Raw genomic sequence first — 17,644 nt, 5'->3', positions numbered from 1 at the left:
TGCTCAAACGATACAACGCAAAAAGGTATTGGGTGGAATGATAAAGAATGAAGAATACCTCAATCTCCAGCCAATCCCAGCTAAAACTGTTGTGACAGTGCCATCTAGTGGCTGGAAGAGGCAGCTCACTTCACCTGATACTGGTTTGCAGGTGAACAAAAACTAAAAAATGTAAATGATTAAAAAATTCATAATAAAGTCTTAATCATAAGAAGCAAGCCAATAATAACGTAGGTAGTCTAGCCCCTGTCTGCTGAAGCAGGCTTTGCTACAGTGTGATTAATGGTAATTGAAGTGACATGGAAGTGAAATGTAATGCATTATTCATTGTGGTGCATTGTGGGATTGTTTTAGTACACTGACAAGTCTGCACTACGTTTTCCGACACATCAGATACAGCCTAAATGTTTGTGGACACCCCTTTTAGGTTGCAGGCATTGCGTGTCTAGTCCCTGTAGAGAGGTACTACCAATAGAACAGGACCCTATGGTGCTGATATACATGGGCCTATCGGCACCATGCTGCCTAATGCCAGGCGTGGGCTAGTAGAGGGGTGTATATAAAGCCCCCCAGCACTGAGCTGTGGAGCATTTGATGAATTGTGTTCTCTGGAATGATGAATGGTGCTCCATGCAAAACTTTAGGGATGATGAGGGGGGTTGGGGGGAGAGCGTGATCATTCAATTCACTGACATCAGTAATGCTCTTGTTGCTGAATGCAATCAAATCCTCACAGCAGTGCTTCTCCACAATCTAGCAGAAAGCCATCTTCGCTGCACTGTAAAAGCAGGATTAACTCTTTTTTTATTATTATTATTATTAACTCTGATTTCAGAAGAAATAACAAATGAGCAGGTGTCCCAATACTTTTGTCCATATAATATCTTTATATGTATATTTATTGGAATCCACTGGCACTGTTGTCTTTCTGAATTTGGTGTTTGATATTCAAAATATAAACATTTCATGAAGATTTTATGATTTGTGCTTCCCACAGTTTGACTTACCACCCCGTCACACTATTATATTTTGTGTATAAATAATGCACGGTTGCTTTAAATTTCATGAAAGAGAAAGTGACATCATTTGAGCCTTTAGAGAAGATATTACATTTCTTTTACATTATTTGTTGCTTTTTTTAATGTTAAACAAAGTTTGTCAAGTTCAACCCAACCACCCCGTAACGCAAAACAGCGAGAGAAAATTATTAAATTTAATTATTTACACTAATAACAAAGAGACAACGCAATTTTGACTTGTCTTATGAAGAATATGAAGAACTACAGCCGTGTTCGGATGAAATTTACCCCCCTGTGACGCCTTTATTATGAATATGGTGCCAATGTTTGAACAAAAAGGGATAATATTTTTAAGGTTTTAATTTTTTTTAAAATTATTATTTATTATTTTATTTTTTAAAGTAGAAAACTTTTTATTCATTTATTTTTAAATCCTGATTAACAATTGCAACATGGGAACGGGCCCCGTTTGATGGTAATAGAATGTAGTGTTAGGAGTTTTTCCCCCAAGAACCCTAATCTGCCACGGGAAGACAAGACTAGACAACAAAGACAAGACACCCATATTCACCATTAGTGTCAGACACTGTTGGAATTTGGCCTCCAACCTTAACCAATCCAAGCAGTGAACACACACACACACACACACACACACACACTAGTGATCAAACACACACAGTGACAGTGAGCTCACACATGTCCGAAGCAGTGGATAGCCATTGCTGCAGCACCCAGAGAGCAGAGAGGGTGAAGGGCCTTGCTCAAGCCGAGCAGCCTGTCTGTAACTGCTGAGCCACCACTGCCCCCAGTATCACTGACTGTGGTGATGTAACCCACTACACTACACTTACCCATGCAGCCTACAGCGAAACGCTGTTTACGTCTCTTGCTGTATGACTTGAATGAAAGAAAACAACTTATTTTTTAATTTTAATTATGTGGCGCTATTTTTTTTTTTCAAGATAAAAGGATTGACATAAACATGATACACACACACGATACACACGTTCAGTAATACAAATATATACATACACACAGTATAAATGAACAGAAGCAGATCTGAATGTGAAGCAGGGGCACCTCCGGGTCCCCAGACATTGCAGATGTTTGTCATTTCCTCACTACCCTACAGTAAATGTTACACACTGAATTACCTGCACTTTACTTTTACAGCATTTCCACACGAACAGAAGTACGTTACTCACAATAACATACACACACACACACACCATTACGATCAACACAGGCACGTCCCGACGCCAGCGAACTAAAAGACAGGCCTGGGGTGATGCAACGTAGTTCATTCATGTGTTGATGTTGTACATAATTCATTCAAATCAGAGTTCAACACATGAATCAGTTGGGTTGAATGAACTGAATCAGTGCACAACACAGCATGAGATAACGCAGAAATGTATATACAAAGCATGAGGTTTATAAAACAGCTCATCAAGGGTTAAACTAGGCATCAGATTAGTCAAACGAGAGTAATAATTGATACAGATCTTACAATAGTAAAAAAAAAGGAAATATGAGTGTTTCAGGACTACTAGCAACCATTTATGCCAGACTTAAATATTCCATAGTCAAAGAAGGTAGTGTTGTACATGATTCCATGGAGCCGCCGCATCTTAGATAGACCGGAATAAGATGTTGGAGTTCCTGGTCTTTATCCGGATCTGCTTCATCCTCCTGTGATCTGGAATAGAAATCAGAATAGATTTATTACTCAGTTATGAATAATAAAAGATAACCCTTCAGATAATTATCCTAGGCACAGCGCCTGTAGATGGCACCAATGCGGCATTCACATTACACTTTACGGACAAAAGTATTGGGACACCTGTTCATTCATTATTCTAAAGGAGTTCTTTGTGCCTTTGTTGGAGTAATTGCCTCTACTGTCTGTTGGCTGCTGGATGACCACCACCTCACCTCATCACCCTCAACTCCCTACACATCCCAAAAGTATCAAATGGACACTGCAAATGTTCCACTGCTCCAGGTTATATGCTCCAGAGAGTCCTATTCTATTGGCAGTGCTTCTGTACAGGGACTAGACAAGCTGTGTGTGTGTGTGTGTGTGTGTGTGTGTGTGTGTGTGTGTGTGTGTGTGCATGTGCAAACCTTAAAGTAGTTGAATGCATTCATTAGAAGGGGTGTCCACAAACATTTGGACATACAGTGCATCTCACCAAGCCTATTGCTCGTTTTTTTTAGGACTGGTTCAACCGATTTTAATGGGAATTAACAGCTATAAAGCTTTTTATTTTGATCTTGGTCTCAAGTCACACAAAGATAATGTGTCAGTGCTCGTCAGCAGACATGGTTATATTCCATTACAGCAGGTGTTCCACACTGCAACAGACAACAGGGTTTTATTAATGAATTAATTAATTCATGTATTTATTTATTTCATTATTTATTTAAAAGCAGCTAAAACTTTCTGGTCAACTTCATGGCTTTTGTCTTTGAGAAGGGCTGTATAGCAGCTCATTTTTCATTAAAATAATCCCAATCACAGAAACGAAGCTTCAGCACCTCTCATCAATGGACTACCAAAAGAGAGAACAGTGAATGATACAATGGTGCCATCTAGAGGACAGAGTGGATAATGATAGGTTACCTCTTAAAATATGTATCTCTGGATAATTACAAGAGGTTAAGACTTAGAACATTTTGAGATAAAAGGTAGAAAATGAATAGCTACTTATCTTGAGGTAATTTTAATTAACTACAAAGATAATTATGAAAGAAATTGCAGTTCTTTTGTAGACCAAGTGTGTGAAGGAGCGGTATCGCAGGTCCTTCCTTCCTGCTGCCGTCAGACTACACAACCAACACTGCTCCCAGCGGACCACATACACACACACTTAACCACATACACACACACTTAACTACACACACATGTTCATGTTCAGGGAATACTATGTGCAATACTATGTGCAATACCCCCCCCCCCCCCCCCCCCATGTGCAATCTCTTTTGCTGTAGATAATATTGTTTATTGCTTTTTTATTTCTTATTTATATTGTGTATATAGTGTAAATTATTTATCCAAATTTTTGTAACTGAGTGTCCTGCTATCCCTTTCTGCTGTTACACTGTGAATTTCCCCACTGCGGGACTAATAAAGGACTCTTATCTTATCTTATCTTAGACAGAAAATTCTTAAATTGCTTAATTAAAATGTCCCCATTACCACAGACGAAGATAATTCTCATTGTCTCATTGTTTGTCCTCATGTTCTTCAGACGGCTCTGTAATTTACAGCAATTTTTATAAATATTTTAATAAATATTTTATAACAAAAATGGGGGAAACACTCTCAGTTCAGGGTTGGATCTAAACAGTATTAAGAGTATGTTTTCAGTGATCAGATCATGTTCGGATTTCACTTGTCCGAATACATATTATCATCGGATTACAATTAGACCACTTAAACCACATTGGGAGGTGGTGAGAGACGGATCTCCTCCACATGTAATACAAGTGTGAACGGATTGTATGTTCTGTGATCGGATTCAGTCAGACGTCTGCTGTAAAATGTTAATACGAGTAATAACTACTGTGGATCTACTGTTGATTCTCTCTGGCATTTAGCTGACGCTCTTATCCAGAGCGACTTACAAGGTCACACGTATTACAGATGTGGGCCAATGTAGTGTTAGGAGTCTGGCCCAAGGACTCTTATTGGTATAGCGCAGCATAGTCACCCAGACTGGAAATCGAACCCCAGTCTCCCACATGGTGTGGTAGCTCACTGACAGCTAGTGGTGTTATCTGTTGCGCCACACCAACCACTAATATGAGAGCAGTATTACGGAGTTTGCTCCCCTGCAGTTTTAATAGTCTGTCTCATTTTCTGATAGAGCCGTTACAGTAATGTGAGAACCATCAGCGTTGTAGAAGAACCCCCACCGATCCTCTACACTGTTCACAGCCTCCCGGAGCAGGACAGTGAGATTTGGATGAGACGAGTTGGAGTTTTGTACAGGAAGGTAAAAAATCTGATCTCATCTGATCACACTGGAGACACATTTTAATGACCAGTGTAAACAGAAGTAGATCCTGATGCCCGATACAGGCCCTAATATTAATGAACTGTGCTGATCACAGTAACACGGTACCTGACATGCACGTTTTCAAGCAGTGCCGCTTGCTGGAAAAGTTGTTCTTGTTGCCCCCGCAGCCGCTGTACTTGAACATCTGGCAGCGCTTAACCCTCGGGTTGTAGGCGTATCTCCTCTCCAGGCGGTCACAGTAACCTCTCTCGACCGAACTCAGGCAGAAGTCTGGAGGTGTGAATTCTGGACACACAGATGGGCACAGATGTCAGAGGTAGAGAACATCCAGAACATCTAGCTGGCTGATTAGAACACATGGAGCTCGACCTGCATGTTCAGCTTCGCACCTTCAGGAAAGCTGAGATTCTTTTCAGATTCGGGATTATTACTTCTGCTGAGGTGCAACCTAAATATGCATGTGTGTGTGTTTGTGTGTGTGTGTGTGTGTGTGTGTTGATATCACAGGTTCTATGTGAGCACCAGGAGGTGATATCTTCTCTAATGCAGAGCATTAGTTCACTGTCAGCTGGGCGGAAGGAGGGAAGAGTAATGTCCGCTCTGCTCCCCTCTGGCCTTCGCAGTACAGGGCATTTGGCACGCACACAGTCCGCTGCCTGCTCACCCTCATCTCATTACAGTGTGTGTGTGTGTGTGTGTGTGTGTGTGTGTGTGTGTGTGTGTGTGTATATGTGTGTCTAATGTTTACCCCCCCCGACCCTCTAATCTAAATCACTGTCATAATTAGCATCAGTTTCACAGGCCCCAAATTAGAGCCCTGTGGGACCCCGCAAGATATGCTAGACCAAACCAAACTGGTACCAAATAATTACTGTCTGGATGTGTTCTGGTTGGTGGACTATTCTCAGTCCAGCAGCACTGCTCGTACCATCAGCCTAACACACTCACAACCATGCCAGTCAGTTACTGAGTCATACTGAGTAAAGCAGTGGAAGTTCTTGGTGTTTACCTTTGTTTGGCTCTGGTCGTGGCTCTCTGAGGGGCTGTGTGTGCGAGACGGTGAGTGCGTCTGAAAGCACCAGAAGCTTAATTAAGGTCCCATAATATGACTTAGGTCTGCCTGTACACCAACATCTAGCATAAACCACTGCCATCCTCATAAATCAGCACAGCTACCATTATGCAAGTTCACTTACTGATCTAACTGAACTGATCTTTTCTTCATGTGGACCCGATCACGTTAATATCTCCTAAATATGTTAATAATATTTAACATTGTCCTACTGATCTCCAGTTCTTACACAGACACAGAAAACCTTATGGATACACTGATTTATATGCATTTCTTTACAGAATTTTCCTCCTTTTCTCCTAGTATGGTTCGTAGCTCCCCCTATGCTCCCGACACGAGGAGGGGAAGGACTCTCCTCCGACACGTGAAGCCAGCCAGGACACATCCTATACCCCCCCCAAGACACATCCTATACCCCCCAAGACACATCCTATACCCCCCCCCCGACACATCCTATACCCCCCCCCGACACATCCTATACCCCCCCAAGACACCTCCTATACCCCCCCAAGACACCTCCTATACCCCCCAAGACACCTCCTATACCCCCCCAAGACACATCCTATACCCCCCCAAGACACATCCTATACCCCCCCAAGACACATCCTATACCCCCCAAGACACATCCTATACCCCCCCAAGACACATCCTATACCCCCCAAGACACATCCTATACCCCCCCAAGACACATCCTATACCCCCCAAGACACCTCCTATACCCCCCAAGACACCTCCTATCCCCACCAAGACACCTCCTATCCCCACCAAGACACCTCCTATACCCCCCAAGACACCTCCTATCCCCAAGACACCTCCTATACCCCCCCCCCGACACATCCTACACTGTTTATAGTTTGTCATTGGTCAATGGAGCTCTTCTGATCTATTGGCAGCACTTCTCTACAAGCTGTGTGATTTTGTGTGTGTGTGTGTGTGTGTGTGTGTGTGTGTGTGTGTGTGTGTGTTAGCAATGGCTGCAACTTAAAGTAGCTGAATGCATTCATTAGAAGGGGTGTCCACAAATATTTGGACATATTGTGTATATTATTATTCTACCAGATAACAAAACAAGGACAGAACTGGTGTAGCTGTTTTACCAGGTTTAAGGAGGGGTGCTCCAGAAGGCTTGGGGGCCTCCTTGGGATTTGAGTCACGTCTGGGTTCCTCAGTGTCGTTACCTGCTGAGATGAGAGAAGACGTATTTGTCACCAACTGCACTTCAATTCCTCTTTCAGACATGCTATATTAATACAGAGAGCTCGTTCTTTCAGCGGGATGCGGCTGTTGTTTAGCATAATTACTCAAAAGCTCTGTTCTACTCAACACAATCCGGTGGCTTTTAGGATTATTTACGTGCTGGAGAAACATCTGAGCCTGCAAAGCCTGCTGGAATAAGACACAATTGTCTCCCTGGCAGCTCTTGGGTAACTCTGGCTACACTCCACTTGCTAAGAAGCCTTTTCTTTGGTGCTGACAGTAATAATTAACACGGCTGATTTAAAACAAGGTGACAGGATTAACAGAGCCAGACGCCGTGGTGTCCAGGGATGGAGGTGAAGAACTTTATTATATTAATTGGTTTGAACGATAGGCTTATAGACCATTATAGCACTCATAATCTCGACCCAGTCATTCCGTTGGTACAGTAAATTAGGCAGGCTCAGTTTTAGGGCCTTTAAATATGCTGCACCTACGTTGACATCTGTCCCGACACTCTTTGAGGGTCTTGAAGTTGTTCGCGTTTCCGAAGCAGCCGCCGTAGAAGAAGCGGCTGCACTCCTGTTTCTTGCTGTCGAAGAAGTAGCGGGGCACAAGCCCCCGGCATGGACCTGGCTCGTCCTCCAGGTGGCATGGACTCTTGTTTTCTAAAGCGGAGGGAGAAAGAAAAGAGAAAAAGGAGAGAGAGAGGAAAAAAAAGATGTCACAGGCCGTAAATCATGCGCCTCTTTTTAATAGCCCCCTGCAGTCTGCAGTGGGAGCGTAAAGTGAGGTTTATGTGTTGTGGGGGAATTCTCACACTCTTGGGAGTGACCTGCACTGAATACTGAAGCACTCTCCATTACAGAAGTTGCACTTATCGGCTATAACAGAAGCAGGGTGGAGGGTTATACACATGATTTTCTCACCAATATGATTTGTTATAGCAAATAACAAAAGCAGCATTATTTAAAGCAGCATTATGTGAAAATCCGTAAATGAATTTTTATAGAAATCATGCTTTGAGCACCTCCTCAAAGACAGCTGTACACATGCATTTCTGGACAAGCTGAGAGAAGCTCCAGAAGCTTGATCTGAAGGTAGAGCAGCATGTGGGCTGAGGCGGTAGAGTAATACTACAGGATTTTACACTAATATGACTACATGGGTTCTGCAGCGTTACACAGCAGCAGTTCTGGAGAGAGGTTCTCCTCCTGCAGCTTCACCACCAAAGCTCCATAGTGCAGTAGCAGAGGTGGAATGAGAGACAGTAAAACAGTAAAACAGTAAAACAACTGGGTCAGAACATCTCTAAAACATCAGGCAGGTCTTCTAAGGTGTTCCTCACATATGCAGTGGTCAGTACCTACCAAAAGTGCTCAAAATAAGTGAACCAGTGACCGGGTCATGGGCACCCACTGATGCTTGTGGAGGCCCCACCAGCCTCAGTCTGGGTTTGGAGACAGCGAGTGTTGGACTCTGCCGTTCAGACACCCAGGGGAAGCTCGTTCCACCACTTCGGTGCAGGACAGTAAAAAGTCTGGACGCTCGTCTTCTGTGGATTTTGAGGGATGGCGGGTCGAGCCGAGCCGTACTTGAAGCTCGAAGAGCTCTTGGTGCAGATCAGGCTTTTGACCATCGCCATCAAGTACGGAGGGGCTGGCTGGTCCAGTCTTGGCTTTGTAGATCAGAGTCAGGGGTCTAAATCTGATGACCTGGGCAGCAGCTACAGGAAGCCAGTGAAGAGAGAACGCAGCAGTGGAGAGACATGGCTGAATTTAGGAACGTTGAAGACGATCTGTGCCACTGCATTCTGGATAAGTTGCAGGGGTCTGATGGTGCGCAGAGGGAGAGCAGCCAGAAGAGAACTGCAGTGGTCAAGTCTGGAAGTGATGAGAGACTGAACGAGCACCTGGGTGGCCTCTCTAGAGAGGAAGGGTCGAATTCTCCGGATGTTGTACAGGAGAAATCTGCAGGACCAAGTTACGTTTGCAACATGGCTTGAGAACGGTAACTGATCATCCATGACTACACCAAGACTTCCAGCTTCTGTAGAAGGAGTGACCAGTGAGTTCTCACTCACATGCACAATATTAGGCATTAGATGTTATGGTTAATGGCTAATTATGTTGGTAACAGCTCTGTAAACTGCAATGGAGGAAAAGTGACAGACGGACATAGAAACATGAGATCAAATTATACCGTCCAGAGTGACCATGGTCAGGGTCTTCATTTACCCCCCCCCCCCCCCCCCAAATTACACATTGCAATTAATGATCCATGTGCCATGTGCCATGATACAGCACCAATGCTACTGTAATCAAATCCATAGCACCTCATCTGGTTTAATTCGTGCAAAAGGAAACTCATTTTCCACAGGATTATGTTTCAGTTCTGAGTTTTGAAGGTGGTGCATAAATATTAAATTATACACACACACACACACACACACACACACACACACACACACACACACACACACACCAGAGCACTTAAGATGCTAGCCTTCACCATATGCTGTGAAGAAAGAAGCCCAGGCTGCAACAGGAAGTCATTAGGCCTCAGCTTTCCAAAGGGAAAATAAATACAAGCCATTTACACTGTAGTTAATATACAAAACCTCATGGAAATCATAAGGTCAGTGAGAATGCAGTAAACATGCTATAGCTCAATCAGAGCTTAAACACCCCCCCCCCCAAATATCTCCTCTCTGTGGCCGTTTATTATGGAGGTCTACATCAGCAGGCAGCTCTCACTCGGCTGAGTGATTCCTTTGGCTGGGTGCCATGCTGAGTCAGAGTGATTTATATCCTTTACTTCCGTCTATAGGACACATCCTGCTGATAGAACGACTGGCCCTGATCCACAGATTAAAAATCACTTAATATCCTGACACTTTTTACCTTTGTGATGCAGAATTTATTCATGGAGGCCACTAATTACATTTCACTGAAGTGGAAATCCATCACAACAGTAACGCTGACCTCATCTGAGGAAACGCATATTCAGATCCTCTAATCTCTGCCATGAGGACCACAATGAGATGCATTAATCATAAAAGTAATTAACATTATATATACCATATCATATAACACTCCTACAGAAAGTGGTGGTGGAGGTTCTTCATCACCGTGTTCATCATTAGAACATCTCCAAAGTTCTCCTCTCTCATGGAGTCTAGTATTATTTAGAGTTCTCCTCAGATCAACACCTGGTTTGGCGGTAAATCAGGGCTTAATGATGGTAAATCAGGTGAGCTGCTGCTGCTGCTGCTACTGCTGATGATGATGGAGTTGAACACATCCTCCACACTGTGCTGGCTGGACTGGGGAGGGGGTGTCCAGGAGAAACCTGGAGGAACCGAGCTCTGTTCTTCAGACTAGCTCACCGACAAGATCTCACTACTTTCTTTCTTCAGAATGAGAAACTCTTATGTTCACCTGCTTTATCTGTTCTGATGAGATCTGGAGCTTCTACAGTAGAAACTCTCACTGCTGAGAGACATTGGTTTAAATAATTTACTTTGGTGCCTAAAACCTCTTCAATTGTCACAGAGAGCTTCTCCAGGATGAAAACTTAGGTCTTTATGACACTGAACGTTATGCCACTGTGTCTATTTCCATTTTACTCCATTCCATTTCTCTCTAATGAGAACTATCAGAGATAAACAGTTGATCTGCAAAATGCAGAATTCATCCAGTGTAACAGATTAACTCACGTCATTCTGTCCGTGTTTGCCTTTTGTAAGTGTACAGGCCTCAGTGGGCAGCAGAGCGATGCCTAAATGGACACTCGCACGCACAAATCCACATGAATAATGCATCACGGCAGTTCCCCGGGAACACACCACCTTGGGAGATGTGTGGGGAAGAAAAGGAAAAATATCTAATAGAAAACGAGGCTTGTTTGAGGGATGCCTCACATTTCCCCTGATGGAGCTCTTAATTTGGCTGTGTGTTCCTGACCGGTTTCTCAAGGACATTGCCGTTCTCAGACTCACTACTGCACTCTCAATATTTCCGAGGAAATGGAATCTGGCAATAGAACTCAGAAAATGGGCCAATCACGAGAGAACCTGGAGCATGGCATCCTGCATGTTCTGACCACTTCGTCCACTAGATGGAGACATGCAGCCTCCAATAGTGTTGTCCTACTGCCTTATTATCTGCTGAGCGTTAGAGCAGATAACCTCGCCCAGCATCTGAAAGCAAGTGAACGTGTCCCAGAGCTTAGAAGAGGAACTTATGATTCCTAATCAGAGCTCTCTGAAGAACCTCTGCATTCAACAGTGTGTAGAAAGCAGGTAGAGGGCACTGGTTAAAACAGAAAGGTCAGCGAGATCGAGATCATATTCATCATCAAAACCCCCCCCCAAAAAAACCCAGCTGTTCCAGTCACCTAGTGGCATCTTGGCGTTGAGCTGGTTGAGCTTGATTAGTTCCACAGGTACCTTCATCTCAAATCGCAGCCTTCTAACACACTGACTCAGGAGGCCGAACACTCAGCGAGGCATCAAGACAGCTGGCTTCGGTCTCTCACATAGCACTGCAGAACCAGAGCGCTGTGGCCGCGTCCCCTTCAGGCTCTGTGGGGGCTCGGCTAGACAATCTGTCCAAAGCATGTTGGAGCCACACTCTCATCCTGTGAAGTGACGTACCGTTAAGCCCAAATCTGCTGCGGACGGCACTTTCCATTCCTCTCAATGCGGAAGTGGCTGAAGCCTTAAGCCCAGATGAGATTGTGGCTTATTCCCTCATCACATGACACGGCCCATTTTGCAGCCATTATTGTGCTGACCTCTAGCAGGGGTTCGGGAACAGCGGCCTAGCAGGAGTCTGTCGGATTCACGACGAGCCTCTCCAGAAGCTGTAATGAGATATGACTCACCAAACCACAGGGCAGTAAATAACCCAGTGTGGCTCTGGCTTTGCTGAACAATTGTCCTCTTTTGTATCCAGGAAAGAGAGCAGGACATTACATTCCTCAGTTTGTGCCCCAAAAGTTTTTCCGCCTCGCCAAATGTTCCTCTCGCCATCTCGGCTCAGGCATGTTCATTTCCCTTGTCCTCAGGGTCTCCCTCAGTGGTATAGCCATGTTCTCATCGACCTTATGAGCAAACAATCATTATAAACATAAAATCATTTACCTAATAAATGTTAAACCGTCAGTCTGACCATTACAACTGTCAAACTGCTCCGAATCAGGAGAGAGAAGCTAGCAATTAGCATTAGGTCAGTTAGCAGGACAACAGTCTGTCTGACTGAAACCCCACTTCTAAACGTCTGGACGAGAACGACTCGAGCGTCTGATGTCTAATGGTCGAGCAGCTGCTGTTTGAAGGACAGAAAACTGAATTTAATGGTTTTTTCCTCCTGGTTTTGGATCTGCCCTTGCTTAACTAGCTCAGCTACGCCTCCATTGAGTATCAGAAGGCCCAGAGCAGCTGCTGTTGACTAACTGCGGAGCTACGACTCAAGTGTTGACCATTAGAACTGGTATCTGAGAGCGAAGTCGAGTGACTGGTGTTGGGAGGAACAGAAAGGTGAACTGGGAGGCCGGTTCTGCTGGGTTTGGACTCGTAGCCGACTATCGAGGCTTAGATATGGTAGCTAACAGGCTGAACACCACAGCACAGGCCGTGTTCCAGCTAACCGAGGCTCAATTCACATAAGTGTAGAGGACAAAAGTCGAGGGAATGGTCGCAGCAGTGTTTTCAGGCTCATTTAGTGGACTGGCTCATCCAGGTTTGCTTGCTCTGGCTTGCAGCTTGCAGCTATGGTGGGCTTGTTTTTTATCCCACCTGATTTCAGAGCGTGACCGTTACCAATCAGTGCACTTCCACAGCGCCCCCAACTATCTACCAACACTCCAGAGTCTGGTTTCTACTGAGCACTTTATGTATTCAGTTTCAACCTTTGCTGTGATCTTGACTCTGGACTCTCGGTATGCTCCCGTTTGCCCGTTTTCCCGTTTTCTGACCCTGTAGTTTGTCATCTGGTATCTGTATCTCGTGTTTGCACTCCTGCCTTGAAGACGTCTAACTGCGATTGCATCCTGTCTACCTGAGTCTGACGGGGGGGTTTGATTCTAGCAATCATTTCAGCAGCTCTCTCAGAAAGCTCTCTCGTTTTTCAAGTGTTCAAGTGTTGGTAATGTTGACCTTGTTTTGGTGAAGCTGTGGGTCCATTACGCCAATATGGAACTGAGTCACGAATCACAGTACCAGTTATAAGATGCAGGGGTATCCATCACTGTGTAATTCAGCATATGAATTATTTACAGCAGTGAGAAAATGGGCTGTGTTGACGTAGGTTATTCCATTACAAACAAATGTTCTCCCACAAGGACCAACGCTATTTTTACTTTATTAGGAAGCCAAGAAAAATTATGCGCCTTTGTTTGAAAGGCAGTAATGTTCAACTCATCATCTGAGCAGCTTTTGCGAGCCACAGCTCTGATATATATTGTTGACTTTGCTCCTGGAGCGTCCCTGCACCACATATCACTATTTCCTTTGTTGTATCGCACCCATTTTAAACCTCCTAGGTCAGGAGATGTTAAGATTCAGGCCTAGAGGGGCCAGGTCCAGCCCAGTTCGGTCATTTCAGTGCTCAATCAAACTTGATTAAACTCCTCGGTGGGGAGGCCACAGTTCATAAATCAATTGATTAAATAATAATTGATTAAAATATACCTTCTTGGCAGTGCAATTTGCATGACAATCATACGTTATATAAATTCCCCTGGTGGTCTCATTTAGAGAACTTTCAAGGTCTGTTTCTTACCTTTCTTATCTTTTTTATGCCTTTTTGCAGAGAAAGTTTTTATCAAGCCTTTTGAAATGGCCTATATCCAGCATTTGTCTTGTTTTCCATTTCTCCTCTGACGTCCACTCTGGCCTTTGTGTAGTTTTCTGCACCAAAACAGCCGTGATTCATTTCTACATGACCATTTTCCAACCTCACTTTAATGCCTTACACTTTTGGGACACTGCCATTAAGTGGAACGAGTCCTATCTCACTGGAAGATCTCAAAGAGTAGGGATAAAGGGGACATTCTCAAGCTCTCTAAGGGTATTGCCTGTGGAGTCCCTCAGGGTTGTATACTAGGGACTTTATTATTTGTCTTGTATATTGATGATTTTAAAGCAGCTTGCTGGTGCAGCCTTTTTATTTGTGTAGATGATGCTGATTTGTTAGTGCCTTTAATAAAAACATAAAAAATATATAATATATTAAAAAATACATTCACAAGCGCTGAGCTTCTTAAACGTGACTTGGATGTCCCACAATAATCTGACCATTACAAATGTTAAGCTGCTCCGAATCAGGAGAGAGAAGCTGGTTAGCATTAGCTCAGTTAGCAGGACAACAGTCTGTCTGACCGAAACCCCACTTCTAAACGTCTGGACGAGAACGACTCGAGCGTCTGGTGTCTAATGATCGAGCAACAGAAAACTGAATTTAATGTTTTTTCCCTCCTGGTTTTGGATCTGCAGCCACTTGCTAAGCTAGCCCTTGCTTAACTAGCTCAGCTACGCCTCCATTGAGTATCAGAAGGCCCAGAGCAGCTGCTGTTGACTAACTGCGGAGCTACGACTCAAGTGTTGACCATTAGAACTGGTGTCTGAGAGCGAAGTCGAGTGACTGATGTTGGGAGGAACTGGGAGGCCGGTTCTGCTGGGCACCACAGCACAGGCCTTGTTCCAGCTAACTTAGGCTTGATTCACATAAGTTAAAAAAGAGGATAAAGCCTCATATCTGAGAGCACAGAGTCGAGGGAATGGTCGCAGCAGTGTTTTCGGGCTCATTTAGTGGACTGGCTCATCCAGGTTTGCTTGCTCTTGCTTTCAGTCAAACTCAGCATCACTAAACTTGCAGCTATGGTGAACCATCTCATTTGGTTCTAGATGGTTCTAGAACCATCTTAGTTTTTAGTTTTTGTTACTTGCCTTTAAGCAAATGTTAATGAGTTCCTTTTTGGTTGACTACCTTGTATCATGACTTATTTAAAAGGCAGTCTGTGGTGAACTCATTAATGATGTGAATGGGTAAAGCTACAGTGCCGTCGGCTGAAGAGGTGGGTTATATAGTATATAAAGAGGTGGAGAGGCTCTGATTCTGCAACTTTTGCAGTGTTTCCACATATTGGATGGCAACATCAAAGTGGTGCCAATAATATAGGACATTTAAAGGCATCTTTGCTGAACGTTTTCAAGCAAAGCATTTTGGAACATTTGCACTGTTATTCAGTTAGACTCCACCTTCTTAGATCATGATATTATTGTTTATCACAGTAAATCTGCAGCCAATAATAGATGTTGAGTGTACATCAGCATAAAAGCTATAATTAAATAAATAAATTAATTAAATATTTAAGTTATAATTTCTCATCATCATTAATCATTAAAATAGACAGACAGACTTCTCAAATACTACTCTTAAGTATTTATTACCAGGTGTAGTAGCCAACTGTGGTGAACTCTGGCCCTCCTGGACTGGAATCGAACTTCCATGTCTTCCATTATCTGATAAGTTATTTGTGTTGTTGCAAACTGAACACTGAAATGTAAACGATTGCCAGGATTAGGAAACACTGTCCTAATCAATATCACCTAAAGCTTAATCTCTACTCATCCACTGTGTGTATCGTAACCAGCTCTTAGTTGTGCAGCTATGGTGACAAGCTGTGTTTTAGTCATTATCCTTTATGAGTTTATTACAAAAAGGGCAACACCCTGATTGTGAACTCTTGCCAAACCTATAAAGGCAGGACTATGGGGTGTACACAGTGTGAAAGTCACATTTTACTGCCCTCAAGATATTGACAGTTGTAAATCAGATGGAGGGGGATTACAGACAGTACAATTGCTTATGAAAAGTTATTCAAGTTCCAAATTCATGTAAGATTATTTATGATGAATGAGTTTAATTTAATTCAGTTTGGATTTAGAAGATCTCGCACTACGGAAACGTGTCTGTTGCGTTAAACTGATCCGATCAGAAAAGAGGTAGATGTGGTCAATTGTGTTCGATGCCATGGTCATGTTGGACCTCAAAAGCATTTAATACTGGAGATCATGGCTTTTTTATATATTAAAGATAGAATGGATACAATGGGGACTTTCTCAAGCTCTGAGGTTATTGCTTGCGGAGTCCCTCAGGGTTGTATACTAGGGCCTTTGTTTCTTCTTGTACATCACTGATTTTAAAACACCTTTGTTGGGCAACCTTGCTCTTTTTGCTGCTCAGCACTTAATTTTTAATTTTCTTTAGTAGACCAACAAAGCAGCAACATCTGCCTAAAGTTTTCTCTTCAGTTTCCAGAATGAAATGAGATGGCCTTTTTCCTCAGAAATGCTAAGAAAGTTAATTAATCTGCATTAAATGATCTAGGTTGTTCTTTGTAGTCAGCTATCTGGGAAAGCCATGACCAAATAAAACACTAATTAAAATGTGTCCAATTACTATATTTTTAGCTAGGAAAGCTGCACCACTAAATGTGTCAACTTTTAAACTCTGGCGGAGGAATTAATTTAAGGCCACTTTCATAATGCTACCAATTACTGATACAGCAGTTCTTCTCAGTAAATCAAAAATATGAATAAAATCGAAATATACTCAAATATGCGTACACACTACACTTATTACACTGATTGCTTCGGTGATTGTACTGTTTACAACAGCAATGCTCTTTGCACAATATTGCCTTGCTCTTGAGCAATACCATACAGCCATGCTAGCCATACTCTACCTATGTAGATCTACCTCTTTATATGTACGTTTTAATTATGTCTTTAGTTTAATTATCTTTGTAGTACTGAGCTTATATTGTATTGTTTTTTCTTGTGTATTAATATCTTGTACAGTGTAACTGCCTGTTTACTGTGCATACCCAACTATTAAACTGTGGAATTTATTGCTTTGATAGACATAAATAGACCAAATATTCCTCCTCAAACATATTTGAAAGAAGAGCTTTTTAAAAAGTGCAATTTTTTAATTAATTAAATTGGATTTTTTTTTATCATTTCAAATATTATTTGAATTTTTCAATTTTTACAATTCTTAATACTTTAATCCCAAACTATATTATTAATTATTTAATTCTGGTTAAAGGTCTTCATAATTATGCAGTGACATTTTTAAGTAGGTAGTAACTTTTTAGATTTAAAAGTTTAATTACTAATTCCAGTATTTTAATAATATTTGCAATATTATTAAATCTATTTTGATCTATTTTGATCCAAGTTAATAAAAAAAAAAAAGTTTCAGTCAGCTTGAAAATCTGTGGCAGACGGAGTGTCAACGCCGCCCCCCCAATTAAATATA

At 42.6% G+C, this 17,644-nt stretch overlaps 1 protein-coding gene across 4 annotated transcripts in view; it reads right to left on the bottom strand.

Moving 5' to 3' along the window:
• Positions 1 to 2,434: 2,434 nt before the first annotated feature.
• The window catches only part of tfpia (tissue factor pathway inhibitor a), a 50,786-nt gene continuing 35,576 nt past the window's right edge, over positions 2,435 to 17,644 (bottom strand). The window contains exons 3-7 of one of the 4 annotated variants that reach the window (XM_072685439.1): positions 7,811 to 7,981; positions 7,214 to 7,294; positions 6,054 to 6,113; positions 5,150 to 5,329; positions 2,435 to 2,718 (exon numbers count right to left, since the gene is read on the bottom strand). In XM_072685439.1, the coding sequence (XP_072541540.1) occupies positions 2,651 to 2,718; positions 5,150 to 5,329; positions 6,054 to 6,113; positions 7,214 to 7,294; positions 7,811 to 7,981 (560 nt within the window). In that variant the 3' untranslated portion in view covers positions 2,435 to 2,650. Of the gene's footprint in view, positions 2,719 to 5,149; positions 5,330 to 6,053; positions 6,114 to 7,213; positions 7,298 to 7,810; positions 7,982 to 17,644 lie in introns of all 4 variants that reach the window. The other 3 variants (XM_072685438.1, XM_072685441.1, XM_072685440.1) reach the window with 3 other exon arrangements.

This window comes from Salminus brasiliensis, chromosome 8, assembly GCF_030463535.1.
Source record: "Salminus brasiliensis chromosome 8, fSalBra1.hap2, whole genome shotgun sequence".
Classification (NCBI taxonomy): Eukaryota; Metazoa; Chordata; class Actinopteri; order Characiformes; family Bryconidae; genus Salminus; species Salminus brasiliensis.
The sequence above is the reverse complement of the archived record's forward strand: the minus strand, read 5'-3'. Positions and strand labels throughout refer to the sequence as shown.